Source organism: Octopus bimaculoides, chromosome 11, assembly GCF_001194135.2.
Source record: "Octopus bimaculoides isolate UCB-OBI-ISO-001 chromosome 11, ASM119413v2, whole genome shotgun sequence".
Taxonomy (NCBI): domain Eukaryota; kingdom Metazoa; phylum Mollusca; class Cephalopoda; order Octopoda; family Octopodidae; genus Octopus; species Octopus bimaculoides.
Window position 1 is genome coordinate 65,692,275 of NC_068991.1, and position 15,777 is coordinate 65,708,051.

The window sequence follows — 15,777 nt, forward strand, 5'->3', positions numbered from 1 at the left end:
CCTGTCAAGTACCACGGTCAATATAATCACTCTCCGCTCAAAATTGCTGGCCTTGTGCCAAAATTTGAAAGAATTATCATTATTAAGATGACAAGCTGGCAGAAGCGTTAGCACATCAGACAAAATGCTTAGTGTTTTTTTTTTTTGTTTTTTTTAGCTCTTTGAGGCCCGAGTTCAAATACTGCTAAGGTTAACTTTTGCCTTTAATCTTTTCTAGATTGATAAAATTAAGAACCAGCCAAGAACTGGGGTTGATGTAATTGACTTACCCTTTCCATCAAAACAGCTGGTTTTCAAATACCACTTGAAGGGGTAAATGAAAGTAGAACGGAAAGTACTAAGTACTATCATCCAGTAAATTTACTGGAAGGTGGGTGAGAGTTTGCCGCAGTAGAATGAACCTATTCTAAATATGCATCTGTGAGACAGATCACAACTGAGAGGGAGCACTTTTATTTGGATTTTAATTTGCTTACATTTTTTTCTTTTCTTACAAAGTCATTATAAATCCCCTCCCCTTTTGTAGTTTCTCTTTATAATAGCTTCCTTTTGTCTCCCTTGTGGCAGTAAAAAAAATTATTATTATTATTAAAGTGTTTTTATTATTAAATAAGACAGCAAGCTGGCAGAACCTCTAGCACATTGAACAAAGTGCTTAGTGACATTTCTTCTGACTCTTTACAGTCAGAGTTCACATTACACCAATGTCAACTTTGCCTTTCATCCATTCAGGATCAATAAAATGAGCACCAGTTTAGCACTAGGGTTGATACAATCGACTGTCCCCTCCCCAACAATTTCAGGCCTTTGTGTCTATAGTAGAATTATTAAATTGTTGACCAAATTGGTGCAAATGGTAAAAACACTTGAAGTGTTTTTCCACAGTTTATAGACAAATTGTCTCAGAGCAATGGAACAGAATTGCTACAACATCAGACAAAATATGTTGTAGGATTTGTTTTAGCTCTTTATAATCTGAGTTCAAATATCCAACTATAGTTGGTTGACAAGTAGAGGTGGGGACAAACAGACAATACACATGCATGATGGGCTTCTATACAGTTTTCATCTGCCAAATTCACTCACAAGGCTTTGGTTGGCCTGGGAGTATACACAAATGAAACTATGCCCAAGGTGTTGCACTGTGGAACTGAACCCAAAACCACATGGTTGCAAAGCAAGCTTCTTAACCACACTCTTTTACTTGTTTTAGTCATTTGACTGCAGCCATGCTGGAGCAGCCATGTTTGTACTAAAAGTCAGCCCTCAGCTCCTATCATGAGGAGGTGGAAGGGGTTAAGATCAACTATAGCCTGCTTCCCCTCAAAATTAAGTACAGGTGGTGGGGATTGTGGTGAATTTCACTATACTTTAGCCCTAGAAATCAAACTTTGTGACCTTGTGCTATCAGATATTAAATATGAAGAGAATTGCTAATTAGTAAATAAAAAGAGAAAGCCATTCAAATTGTCAATGCATAGCAATATCTTTCTGAACCATTCTAACTTACTCAGACCTTACAAAATATCTTATGGATATCTCAGACTTCACCAACTGGGTAATACATATATACGTGTGTTATTTAATGGATAATTAAAAAAAAGCAATGTATATCTTTTATCTCTTACTTGTCTCAGTCATTGGGCTGTAGCTGGGGCATTGCCTTGAAGAGTTTTAGCCAAGCAAATTGATCCCCATATTTATTTTTAAGTCTGGTATTTATTCTTGTGGACTCACTTGTCAAACCATTAGGTTATGGTGATGTAAACAAACCAACGCCAGTTGTCAAGAGGTGTGTGTTGTGGAGACAAACACATATAAAGATACACACACGTAGATATATCTATATATATGCACAATGGGCTTCCACAGTTTCCATTTACCAGATTCACTCGCAAGGCATTGGTCAATCTGGGGCTATAGTAGATGCTTGCACAAGGTGCCACACAATGAAACTGAACTCAAAACCATGTGGTTTCAAAGCAAGCTTCTTAAACATACAGCCATGCCTGCACCTATATATGTACACTTTTGCAGATGGTTCCATTTATATCGCTTCATAGATACAGTAGTAAAGTTCATAGCTCTTATCTTATTACTTTCTGAACTCTTCTGACAGATTATCTCTTGTCTTCTTAGTTTCTAGGAATTATATTTCATCACACACACCTTTATTTCACTGATATACTTACACATCCTTAATCCCACCACATACATACCTATAAACACAAGCATGTCATATGGTTAAGAAGTTCACTTCACAAGTTCAAGGTACCAGGTTTAATTTCACTGCACAGCACTTTGCTAAGTGTATTTTATCATAGCCTTAAGTCAAGCCATGCCTGTGAGTGGAATTTGGTAAATGAAAGCTGCATAAAAGACTAAGACTGGTTATAGGTGGTTGAAAATCTACTGCCTGGTTTTGCACCAGCAGTGGCCCTTGAGCACCTTTTAGCAAGAGATTGTAGCAGAGTGCCAATTCCACCTGGATGGCAACACTATCAGTCTAACCAATCAACAGCACTTGAAAACAACCATGACTTGGGTACCACCCGATGGCAGGCATAAAAGGGACAGGCTGAAGATCACTAGGCAGTGGACATATCAAAATGATCTGGAGATAGTCAACACTGGATGGAACATATGTGCAAGAATAGCAGCAGACAGACACCAATAAAGGAAGCTTGTTGCCCGATGCGCTGAGCAACACAGGAGAACCTAAAGCTAACAAAAAACTTGATAACTTGATGTGCTGTTTCCTACTGTTGCAGCAAATCATGACACCTGGTTCCCTTCTCCCTTTTTTACCAAACTTGGAGGCTCTGTAAATGAATCAAAGATGCTGCCCTTCCTTTTCTAGTTGCTAAGCAATAAATATGTATGCTGTAATTCTCTCAGATCTGAGAAACTATAAAATGGTTCAGAAAGAAGAGGCTGAAAGTGGTAAAATATAAATTTAAAAAATACATACATACATACATATAAGTATGTATGCAAATATATGTATGTAATATATATAGTGCAGTTACATTTTCCTAAGTGAATCCTGAATGTGTTAAACAAGCCAAAATCACCAGCATCAACTCTCCAATCTGTGGATGGTAAACAAACATTCTCATGGAAATAAAAGGAAGTTTCAAAGAAGCAGCAACAGTAGTGGTGTAGATGGGGGGTGGTGATGGGTGACAAAGTGGTCAAATTTAAGTGTGAATGCAACTGGGTTTATTTGTCATGTATATATTATATGAATGGGCGTGAGAGAGAGAGGACAATGAGAAGACATGTTTTTATAAGAGCTAAAGAAAACACAAATGGTGATTTGAAACAAAGTTTATTTACAGACAAGAGATTAGACAGAAAAAGACAGAAAAGGTGAAGGAAAGAAAGATCAAAATACATTCTTACTAATCTAGAAAATTAACACAAAGTATGTGTGTGTGTGTGTGTGTGTGAGAGAGAAAGAGTGTGTGTGTGTGTGTGTGTGTGTGTGTGTGTGTGTGTGTGTGTGTGACAGAATGTTTGTGAGAATGTGCATGAGAGCATGAGAATGTGGACAAGAGTGCATGGGAATGTGGACAAGTGTAAGAATGTGCAAGAGTGCATAGCAATGTGCGTGAGTGTATAAGGACATGCATGAGTGTAAGAACATGCGTGAGAGTGCATAAGAGTGTGTGCCAGGGTGCATAAGAGTGTGCACAAGAATATGCACAAGAGTACACAAGAATATGCACAAGAGTGCGTAAGAATGTGCACGAGTGCATGTGTACAAGCGTGCATTATAATGTGCACAAGAGCGTGTAAGAATGTGCACAAGAGTGCATAAGAATTTGTGCAAGAGTACGTAAGAATGTGCGCAAGAGTGCATAAGAATGTGCACAAGAGTGTGTAAGAAGTTGTGCAAGAGTACGTAAGAATGTGCGCAAGAGTGCGTAAGAATGTGCACAAGAGTACGTAAGAATGTGTGCAAGAGTGCGTAAGAATGTGCACAAGAGTGTGTAAGAATGTCACAAGAGTGCACAAAAATGTCAAGAGTACATGAGTGTGCAAGAATGTGCACGAGTGCGTAAGAATGTCACAAGAGTGCATAAGAATGCCACAAGACTGCATGAGTGTGCGTGAGTGCATAAGAATGTGTATAAGAGAGTGTGAGAATGTGCATGTGTGTGGTCAAATGAAAGTCACGATGGAATAACATTCCTATATGTGTAACAATGCTGCTGCTGTTACACATACAAGCATACTCGACAAGGACCCATTTTCTTCCAAAAAGCTCCCCCACTGATTGGTAGTCTGTAGTCTATGGGTGTGCTGTTTCCAGAATGTTTTCTTGCTTTTCTACCATTATTACAATGGCATCTGCTCTTTGGAATTAGCTAGTTGCATACCATGTCCATTGAAGTTCATCCCCTTTTCTCGCAATCAACTCTTCCTATCACTCTTATCATACGTTCCAGGCTCCACATAACCTACCTTTCCACCAGTGTTGGCAGGTCTGTTTAGTCATTGGCATAGACCCCTTCATCCTGACTAAATTACATATATTTTTCTAATTGTACATATATGCATAAGCATCTGTCTGAGAGTATGTGTGTCTGCTTCTAAGCAGGTTTGTACCTTTGTATGCATGTGTGAATGCGTGTCTGCCTTTATATCTGGGAATTGTATGTCTATGCCTGTCTATGCATGAACTGGGTGTAATATGTTTGTCTTGAAAGCTACCTTATTGATTATAAACATGGAGGTGTTCTCTATTTTAGTTCTATGTCGTATTTTCTTAGCAAAATAGTCATCTCAGTGGCAGATGTTCAAATTTTATATTTAGCACATTCTAACACAAATCTAGCACACATCACATTCCAAAAGAATGTGCTTATTGCCCACAGATAGATAGATGGACTAATGAATATAAAATCATTAGATCCACTGGTCCAGCTGTGATAATCCCATCTTTTTGAGTAGATGCTTCAGAATTGATTTCTGCCAATATACCAGCTACATTTGTGTCATAAATCTTGGTTTAGTTGCACTGACAGTAGATTTGTATTCAACACCTACTTGTTTAGATTGTACTATCATTGCTAGTCTCAAATTTTCATTCCCCATTAATATATATATATATATATATATATATATATATATATATATATATCAAAAGGATGTGTTATAATACTATTCCACAGCCATACCAACAATCCTATTCCACATGCCCATGGGCATAGGGCATAGTGGTTAAGAGCACGGGCTACTAACCCCAAGATTCCAAGTTTTATTCCAGGTAGTGACCTGAATAATAATAACTATTCCACATATACAAAAACAGCCACACCATCAATCCAGCATACCTCCATCATCAGCTGCCCCACAGATATCATTATAGTTTCGACACCTGGACAGTACCATTCAATCTGGCGGTGTCAACAGCACTAAAATAAGTGTTGTTTGGGAACAAACAAACCAAAGAAACCACAACTCTCAAACACATTTACCCTAGGTACAACCGAATCGATAAATAAATTCAATAAGTAAATTACAACCACTTCTGAATACATAACTAAACAGCGACAACTATTAAATCATACAAAATTATAATCCCTAGCAGCGATTTTTACAATTCTGTAAATAATAATAATAGTATTTTATAAGCTTAAAGCTTATAAGCAATCACCGTGCAACAACTAAAGAAAATAGTCTAATAGTGGGGCACACAAGCCCTCGACAAAAAAAGGTAGGTTTTCTGTTGAGGGCTTATATGCCGTATTATTAGATTAGTTTTTTTAGGCATTGCACAGTGATCGCTTATAAGCTTTAAGCTTATAAAATACTATTATATATATATATTTCAAGAGATGACAAGTTTAAAGAAGTTATGTCACTTAGAATGAAAAACTCAAAGATAAGTCTGAGAGTGAATAAACATATGATCCATAATTGTTAGTCCAACGAAATATATTTTGTTCACCCATGGTTCAGACAAAATAAAATATATTTTGTCAAACTAACATCCATGGATCAAAAGTGTGTGTGTGAAACAAAAGACGATATACCTACTCATAATATATTCACAGTATAGTACATAATATACGTTTTTCTTTTGTTTTTTTTTGTTGGATCTATTTTTCCCATGTTGGCATGGGTTAGAGCAGTGGTTCCCAACCTTATTTTGCTCGTGAACCCCCTGAGAGCTATCTTATCATCTGTGGACCCCATATAGGCACATGTAAATTTTTGAAATAAAATATTTGTCTCTAGGATAACAAAAACTAACAATGAAACAATTTCATTATATTCACAACAAAAATTCCAAAAACAAATCTTGAAAGTTTCAATAAATACAGGTACCTCTCCTAGTAAACAAAATTTATATTTGGACCCACAAATTACAATTTTTTACTCGTGGACCTCCTTAAAGCTTCTGTGGACCCGAGCTGGGAACCCCTGGGTTAGAGGGACCCGTCCTTGTACAGCACTACATTATGTGTCATGGTGATTCATCACGACACACAAACAAAAAAGAAGCCATCTATCTTTGTTGCTGTTTAGTTTGTTTTAGTCATCAAAGATAAGACTATGTTGTCATGCTATTTGACATGATTTATATGGCTAGATGCCCTTTCTAAAACTAACTATTTTACGAAGTTAACTGGGTGTATTTTGACATACAGGTAGCACCAGAGAGGTTGTCTATCAGGACTGGAAAGTCTCTTCTGCTGTCAGTTTTATTTAGAGTTATTGTCCCCCTAGATACCTTATGTTTGCAACCATGTGGCTTTGGATTCAGCACTACTACATGGCAACTTGGATAAGTGTCTTCTTGTATAGCCTTGGGCCTACCAATGTCTTGTGACAGAAACTCTGCAGAAGCCAATCATGTGTGTGTGTGTGTAACACTGATAATTGATACTGGTTAGAGTCTTCATCACTGAGCGATTTGGCAAAACGAGACTGACAAAATACATACCAGACTTAACATAAGCACTGGAGCTTATTTGATCAACTAAACCCTTCAAAGCGGTTCTCAACCATGGTTGCAGTCCCAAAAGTTCATATTTTCATTAAGAACTAATAAAGAAGGGAGCAAAGAATGTTTAGAATTTGTTTTGCAAGAACATTGAACTAAAAATGTTATCTCAAAACCAAAATTGTTCTGTCTATATTTCTTTAAAAAAAAAAAAAAAATTGTTCATTGAAATTATTTTTCTAAACATTAAATCTATGACCTTTTCATTGGTTATATATTTTCAAATGCTTTACATTTTCAACTGATTTTACTGTTTTGTTACATCTTATTTACTGTTGTGTTACATCTCTATGCCAGCTCAAGACAGTATTGATATTATTTGTTTATTTTGCTTCCTTTTGTCAAAATTGTTGCAATCATGAAGAATGTGTGTATGTGTGTGTTAGAGAGAGAGAGAAAGAAAGAAAGTGAGAAAGAAAAGAAGAGAGAGAGATGATTGACCTTAGTTGCTGTTAATCTTATAGTATCCTTACTTTTGTATTACTACAGTGGTGGTTGCAGGGAGGAGGTATTGCTGGACTATTCATTCTTTATAGTGAGCATATGTGTGTGTGTGTATGTGAGGTTATATGCTTCCTATATTTGTATAGTCTTTGTAAGCTATCTTAATGTTAGTTTTTTTTTTGGGGGGGGGGGGGTCTGGAAAGAATTCCTATTTCAACATTCTTTATTTCTTTCCACCCATTGTTTCTGTATGGCATGCTGATAGAATAAGGATGTTTGCTTCTTTTCATTGAATTCTCACCTATCCTACAATCTTTTCACATTAAGCTGTAGGCTGTATCCCCTTTATGTAGGTTATGGTGGTGTCCTAAGATTGTCTTTCCAACTTTCTAGTTTCACAGTTTATCAGCAGGCTGGTTGTGCACACTTCTGCTATTGTTGTCAGTACAAGGTGATTTTTCTTTTCTTTCTTTTTTTTTTTTTTAAATGGACATATCTTACATAGAAGTGACTTGATAGATCTGCCTGATTTTTCTACAATCTTGATTTTAAGTTTGGTGTCATGTAGTGCTTTTCTAAATTCATGGGCCAGTTTACTATAGTAATACTAAAGTAAGGATATAATAAGACTAAAAAGTACAAAGGTCAACCACTATCACACACATGCTATAGAGATATAACATAACAGAGAAATCAGTTGAAAATGTAAAGCATTTGAAAATAGTCATTGATAAGACCACAGGTTTAGTGCTTAGAAAAATAATTTTGGAAAAAGAAATATAGATAAACAACAACTGCTTTATTTTGGGGAGGAAATAATAAACAAATAAAAAGTATGTATAGAGGCCCTATCAGTATGACTCATTTAAAGTAGAACAAAGAATATATATCTACATTTTTTTAGTATGTATTGAGAAAATGATATTTAGGACTGCAGTCAAGAAGTGCTATGGGTTGGAACTCCCGATCTACAGTAGGCTTCCAGAGTAAACAAACAGTAAAAGAATGGTTTTTCAATGAGACTGATAATAAATATAATTCTCAATATCAACCCACTTGAGATAACCCATGATCTCAGATTACCAAAAGCTTGTATTAGTTTTCATATTTATATTAAAACTTCTACTAACTGGAGCCATTGAGAGAGCTACTACACTAAGGTTGGCCAACCTGAGGCCCACGGGCCACATGCAACCCGCAGTCTTATCTTGCGGCCTGCTTGATACTTTCTTGAAGTATTGTTTAATTTCAAAATAAAACGGTTTATATAAAACATTTGTTTTGAAATAAATTAAAAATTTATAAATGGCAATAAAGCAATAGCCTAAAATTTTATAATTTTAAACAAATGAAAAGTATGAAAAAATCTTGATTCTGTAATTTGATTATTTTACCGTTAGTGCATAAAGTATACAAGCGGCCCTCAAAAAACTATGATTAAAGTGGCCCGCAATGTAATTCGAATTGGCAAGGCCTGCACTACACATTCATTCAACTTACTAGAAATAACAGCCAAACCTTCTTCAAATCATACTCTAACATCCTAACATCTATATACAAAAAAAAAAAAAAGGAGGTGGGGTTACATTGAATAAAGCAAGAATACACTAAGCGTGAACATTTTTTTAAAAATGTGATTAGAGCTGATTCTGGGGCTTGATCAGAGCTCTGGTGCCAGCTTGATTAGGGGGTGATCTGAGACTAAATAAATAGCAGCCACTGAAATATTATATACAAGATAACTGGAGGGGAAGTTCCATCATAGATTTATGTAAAAGCCTTTTAAGCTGCATCCTAAAAGGCTAGCTTTAACATATCAGTAAATAAATAAATAAATTATAGATATTTTATTATAAACCCTTCCAATCCTAATTTTGAAAATCAATAGAAACATAAATCACAAAAGGGTTAACAAATCCATATACATTCATTACATACAGCAATATAATGCCTCAATTCTTCAATATTTGTGATGGGTTATTGCTATCTAGCTTCCTATAATGGCTTCCTGGATAAGCTTAGAGAACTCAATTCTTATCAATAACAAAAGAAACATTCCCAACATACATATGACTGATTGTATGATATATAGGTGTGTGTACATGGTGCATGCATGTGTGGGTTTGTGCATGTGCATACGTGCACATCAGTGCGTGCTTAAGAAATGCAAATCTGTACGAAGGACAGCAATTGCTAAAAAGAGATGAATTGATTATGTATATTCTACCAGAAATACGATGTAAATCTGAAAGAAAACAGAAGCCACAAAATACCGTTTGTGAGAGAAAGAATGATTGGATAGAATCAGATTGTATGATATGGTATGTAACAGAGCAAACAGTGCCATAAATAAGACCTAGAGTCTTCAATTCTAATTCTATTCACATCTCCTAGATGCTTTATAGCAATATTAAACTGACCGCAATACTGGATCAGTACTTTATTTTATTGACTACAAGAAGCTGAAAAGGAAAGATGACCCCAGCAAGATCTGAAGTCAGAAAGTAAAAGGCTGGAACTAAATACTGCATGCATTTTGAATCTCTAATGATTCGGTCAGGTGGTTAGCTCAAGGAAAATTGAGGTACAACCAAGAAGTTTTTAACATAGGATAAACAACTGGAGATTGTTTTAAAAACAAGATCAAGGATGATGGGGATGCCTTTGAATGAAACAGCTAGACTGTTTTTTTTTTTTGTTTTTATCTGTTACTTGTATCGGTGGAGGCGCAATGGACCAGTGGTTAGGGCAGCGGACTCGCAGTCATAGGATCGCGGTTTCGATTCCCAGACCGGGCGTTGTGAGTGTTTATTGAGCGAAAACACCTAAAGCTCCACGAGGCTCCGGCAGGGGATGGTGGCGAACCCTGCTGTACTCTTCCACCACAACTTTCTCTCACTCTTTCTTCTTGTTTCTGTTGTACCTGTAATTCAAAGGGTCAGCCTTGTCACACTATGTCATGCTGAATATCCCCGAGAACTACGTTAAGGGTACACGTGTCTGTGGAGTGCTCAGCCACTTGCACGTTAATTTCACGAGCAGGCTGTTCCGTTGATCGGATTGACTGGAACCCTCGACGTCATAAGCAACGGAGTGCCAACAACTTGTATCAGTCATTAGACTTGGATTGCAGCCATACTCAAGTACTGCTTTGAAGAATTTTTTTTCTTTTTATTAGTCAAATAGATTGATCCCAGTTCTCACTCCTTTGTTAATCTTGGAACTTATTCTATCATTCTTTCATCAAACTGCTAGGTTACAAGAGTATAAAACAAACCAACACTGGTTATCAAGCAGTGGCAAGAAAACCAGACACAAAGACATACATATATATGGGCTTTTACACAGTTTCCATTTATCAGATTCACTAATGAGGTACTGCGCAGGTCAAGCCTATGGTAGATACTGCCCAAGGTGCCATGGAGTGGAATTGAACCCAAAACCACATGGTTGCAAAGAGAGATTCCTAATTATACAGCAATGCCTACACCCATAATTAAACTAAAAGCAATCTAGAAATTCATTTTAATTGTGCCAAATTATTTACTAACTCTCCATTAAAAATTTCGACAAAATGGACAGTGTGAAACTAATTTTCATGCTCATTTCAGTAATAATGCAAAATATCTAAGAAAAAAATAGAATTGATATTTTCTGCAAGTCACACTGCCGTAATAAACTTGGTATATCTCAACAAAAAATAGTTTCAAACATGGCATTCCTCAACAAAAGATAGATTAGTATCTAAAACTGCTTTCCACAGTTAAGGATAAAAAAAAAATTTGAGTGGATATATCTGTTTTGTGCTATAAAAAAGTTAAACATAACATTTCCATGTCATATTGAGTCAAAAATTATTCTTTTTCTTCAATTATGATCAATACAAGACAGACCTCAGACCTCCTATATAGAAATGTTAACAGAACCTCTATATTATCCCTGGACCTACTAAAAATAGTATCCAAATCTCCCTCAAATCACATCCAGCCATCTTAAAAAAAAAAAAAAAGCAATGAACACTTTTGCAATGTGATCCTAGATAATTCAATGTCTGAAGTTCATGAAAGGATGGTTATACTAGTATGCTAAGCACTTTTGATCAGAAGTCAGCTGAATCAAATCTGCCCTAGGGTAAACAATGAACACTGTTAAAGATATACTTTAGCATATGTTAAACTAATGCTCGTGAGTAAATTAACTCCACTTGCAAGTTAAGCAGTATTGTCACTGTAGCATAGATCTTGTTTTGTTTTTTTTATCAGAGTGGTAATGCTCCAGCATGGTCTTGCTTATGATGGTTAAACTAAACTTAGACCTAACAAACTACAAGATTTAAAAGAAACTAGTAAAGAAATTGTGCTTGGAACTTGTATTGCTATTACTTATGCTATTTGCTAAGAAACTTGGGGTGTATTACTCTAGATTCATTCCACACAAAGGTATTCAGTTTAAATTCGGCTTTGACTGAGCAAACATATAATCAAAGGCATTCTATCTGTGGAGACAGCATATTTTATTCCAGCAATGTTTCTAGGAAAACACTAGGATGTATTTTGAGGGAGATTTGGCTGCTATTTCTAACAGGTTCTAACAGGTTAATTTCAGGTTCACTTGTTGCCTCCACAATAAGTCATAATATGTTCTTAAATGTAAATTTATTTCAGTAAATTTAATTTTTTTTTAATTACAAAAACAAATCCAGGAAATATGTAAAAAGATCTGTTTAGAGAGATCACATCACCAAAACTGATGCTGTCTCCAAGATACAATTCTCAAGCGCAACTAAATTATAAAAGATAACAGACTTTGGTAAACATGAGAAGAATAAATAAACAGTAGGAATACTGCGTTTGTAAGAACTTTGTGAAGCATTTCTATTACCTACAAATGAACTAAGAGATTTTCATTTAGATCACAAGAATTCTTGCATAGAAAACTATCATATACTGGTTTTTAAGGTATTTCTTATCTTTTAGAGTTTTGAGACAAGTCATCTGAGGATAGAAAAGAAAATGAAACAGACTTCCTGTATCAAGTCTTTGGTAATATATTAAAGATTTCTGTTGGAAAATGAAGTTGACTGTGTGTCCCCTCCACACACACACACACACACACACACACAGACAAAAGATAAAATAGTTTATGCATTGAATTTTGTCATCTAATAAATACTGAGGTTTTTAGATTCCATTTTAAGATTAAAGCATAAAGCAAATTCCAGAAATAGGCTTTGTTGTTGACTTTTTTATTATTTTAAAAGGAGGCTCAGGAGACAGAAAAGAAGGTATTTAGTGCTCTGCCTATCTCTCTGACTCTCTTTAACTAAGAGAGAGACAGAAAGTGAAGGAAAGAAAATTCTGTAATTCTATGTAAGAAATGATGCGTTAAAATGTCATAGTAGCAGACAAATAGACAATATGTTACTGATGTCAACAGTTTTCTGTGATTCATTGAAGCTTGTAGAATACCAAATAGAAAATGTCTGCGATACCACTGCTAATACTGGTTATTGCAGACAGCTTGTATTTTTGCTTAGATTTTATAGAATTATATTCTTAAATTCTGTCTTTTTCAAGAGAAATCACTCCATATACTATAACGTTAATACCTGTATCTAAGTAATGAATTAAATATATTTGCTTTGTCATGATAGATGGAATTTAAATTTTTTTTTCCAGCTTTTTACCTTTTATAAAAGATACATCAAAATCAACTTGCTTGGGGGTAACGAAGAGATCCCCGCCACCACCCATGTGCAGCTTAAGTATTAATTCAACAAGTATCACGACTACAATTTCAAAAGAACTCATGATTTGTGACTAATTTTAAAAATTTTTATTTTTGAATTTTTAAATGCGACTAATGATTGAGAGTTCTTCATTAGTGGATAATGCAATGACAAGCTGCTAACGAGGTGAAGTAGAAGACACCTTGTGCATTTAGTGAGTTAATGATACAGACATACAAGCATACCTCAACTTACGTCTGTAATTGACTTCAATACATGCGACTTAAATCGAAAAACAACGTAACGTAAAAGCATTTTCAAAATTTTATTAGCTTATATTTGTTTTAATAAATGGTTTGTACATATTTTCCTATGTATTCTACTTGATTTTCAACTTCAGTAGTAGTTTTTAAGTACTTTTTTAAAAACATTTTTATGCTTTTAAATATGTTTGCAGAGACTAATGTAAAGTCAGATAAATCGACTGAAGCTGATGCATTTTTTAATAATAATTAAAAAAAAAAGAAAAATTATGTGAAGTTGAAAAAGAAGTAACTTGAAGCAACATAAGTTGAGGTATGCCTGTATTTACTACTAGAGGCTAATAGTTACAAGTTTGTTATCAGTTGAAATAAACCTCTAAGATTTTGGGGATTTTTTTCTTCAAACTAAATCGTTTCATGGAATGAAAGAAAAGAGAACACAGCCAGAAATTAATAATTTGCACCCATAAAAAACACTAAAGGGCTGCATAGACCTGTAGCAAAGACATGTAAATATGACTACACGGAAGGCCATCATGCAGGGTAAATACACTGGAGCCTTAATAAGAAAAAATAAGGGGTGGGTGAAAAAAGCAAAGCAAAATAACATGCAAGATATTTTAAAGAAACACGCAAGAGGTTTTGTTTTTTTCTGTCTCCCTCACTCATCCAGTCTCTACCATAAAAAAAAAGAAATTGATCACCTTTAATTTCAATTCTTAAATGACTTTAGAAGGACTAACTTTAAAATCTTAAGTTGTGCTGATGGGCCTTAAAGGCAAAATGAAACCATACACAACTACTCTATTAATAATAAATGAATCATGAAAAATCATGTATGCTCTTTTGTCTCTCTCTCTCTCTCCATTTTTTCACCCTTCAATAAGAATTTCTCAACTGAAAACAGGAGAAAAAAAAGAGAAAAAACTCGAGTATATACACTCACTCACTCATTCTCTCTCTCTGCCACTATGAGACAACTTCCAGCCAACACCTATATTTCTTTTTTAGCCATCTCTGATATTAAGTTTATCAACATTCTGTTTTAATTCTACACCAGCGACACTACTATCACCTTTACACACATTAGCTGATTCTTCTATTGTTCCGCTTCCCTTAATGCTGCCTTGCCCTTAATCCTCTTCTCAAATTCACATTAATCCTTTATCATTCCACTGGATTATAAACAGCTTCATCCTTCTCCAGCTACTACAAAACTTCCATGTTCTACACTGATATTCTTGGAAAATGTCATCAACATTTTGCCAAACCTGTGACAGATTCAGTTAGGAGAGAAAAAAAAATCATTTTTACAATCAAAAATGTTAATATTTCCCTTAACTAGTTCCACAACCATTCCAAAATTCAAATCCGTTTGTTGAAATATTTTGTACATCACACACACACACACACACACACACACATACAGGTATTTGATTTGTGTAACATAATGCAATAAAGTGTTCCCTTGTTGATCTGTTATGGCTCAACATCCAATGCATTTATTGCAAATAGCCACAATGGTGAAATGTATGTAAGGAAAAAATGATCTAAACATGTGCTGATCATAATTTCTCCAACATTTCCTCTGTATATCACAACCAGTAATTGTGCTAAGTACAGTAGTAACCACACCACTATACTGGAAGCAGATTGGATGATGCTGTTCCACATAGAGCTCTTAACTTTCCAGTAGCAGTTGTACATCTAACTGTAGACACAAGGACATACTATGTATATACAGGGTGTTCAGGTTAAATCTGATGAGTTTATTTTTATGTATCCTTTTTTCAGGAACAGCTTGATGTATTGGTGAACAGTCAATGTTGTTGGAGAACATAAAAATTAAAGTTATAGTTGAGAAAAAGTGAGCTGACACGGAGGACTGGAAGCCATCTGAATACTGGAAAAGATTTATCTACATCGTGATGATTTGGGCTAAGTAACAAAATGCCAATGTCATGACTGCTGTTCAATGCTCTGTGAACACTGTAAAATCTATTGGATGTGACACAGACATTATGGAAAACAAGTTCACCAAAACTGTTATGATCTTTTGCTGTGTCTCTAGTGACAGTGATGTCAAACTGCCTCACATCTTTGAACAGGGCCTCAAGCGCAATTCAGACAGTTATGTGAAACATTCATCAGGTGTCTTGGGGAAATTTCGAACTTGGGTTCTCATTCCTAAGGTATTTTTCGATATTATTATTATTATTATTATTATTATTCAGGTGACTGCCTGGAATCGAACTTGGAATCTTGGGGTTAGTAGCCCGCGCTCTTAACCACTATGCCATATGCCCGAAAACTACCTTAGGAAT

The 15,777-nt window shown here is 35.3% G+C and overlaps 1 protein-coding gene across 4 annotated transcripts in view; it reads right to left on the reverse strand.

The window, feature by feature from the left end:
• LOC106870962 (ras-related protein Rab-4B) overlaps positions 1 to 15,777 on the reverse strand; it is a 134,944-nt gene that overhangs the window by 46,971 nt on the left and 72,196 nt on the right. For 2 of the 4 annotated variants that reach the window (XM_052971906.1, XM_052971904.1), the window contains exon 2: positions 3,030 to 3,092. The exons of the other annotated variants lie outside the window; for them this stretch is intronic. In XM_052971906.1, coding sequence (XP_052827866.1) covers positions 3,030 to 3,092 — 63 coding nt within the window. The remainder of the gene's footprint in view (positions 1 to 3,029; positions 3,093 to 15,777) is intronic. 4 annotated transcript variants of the gene reach the window in all.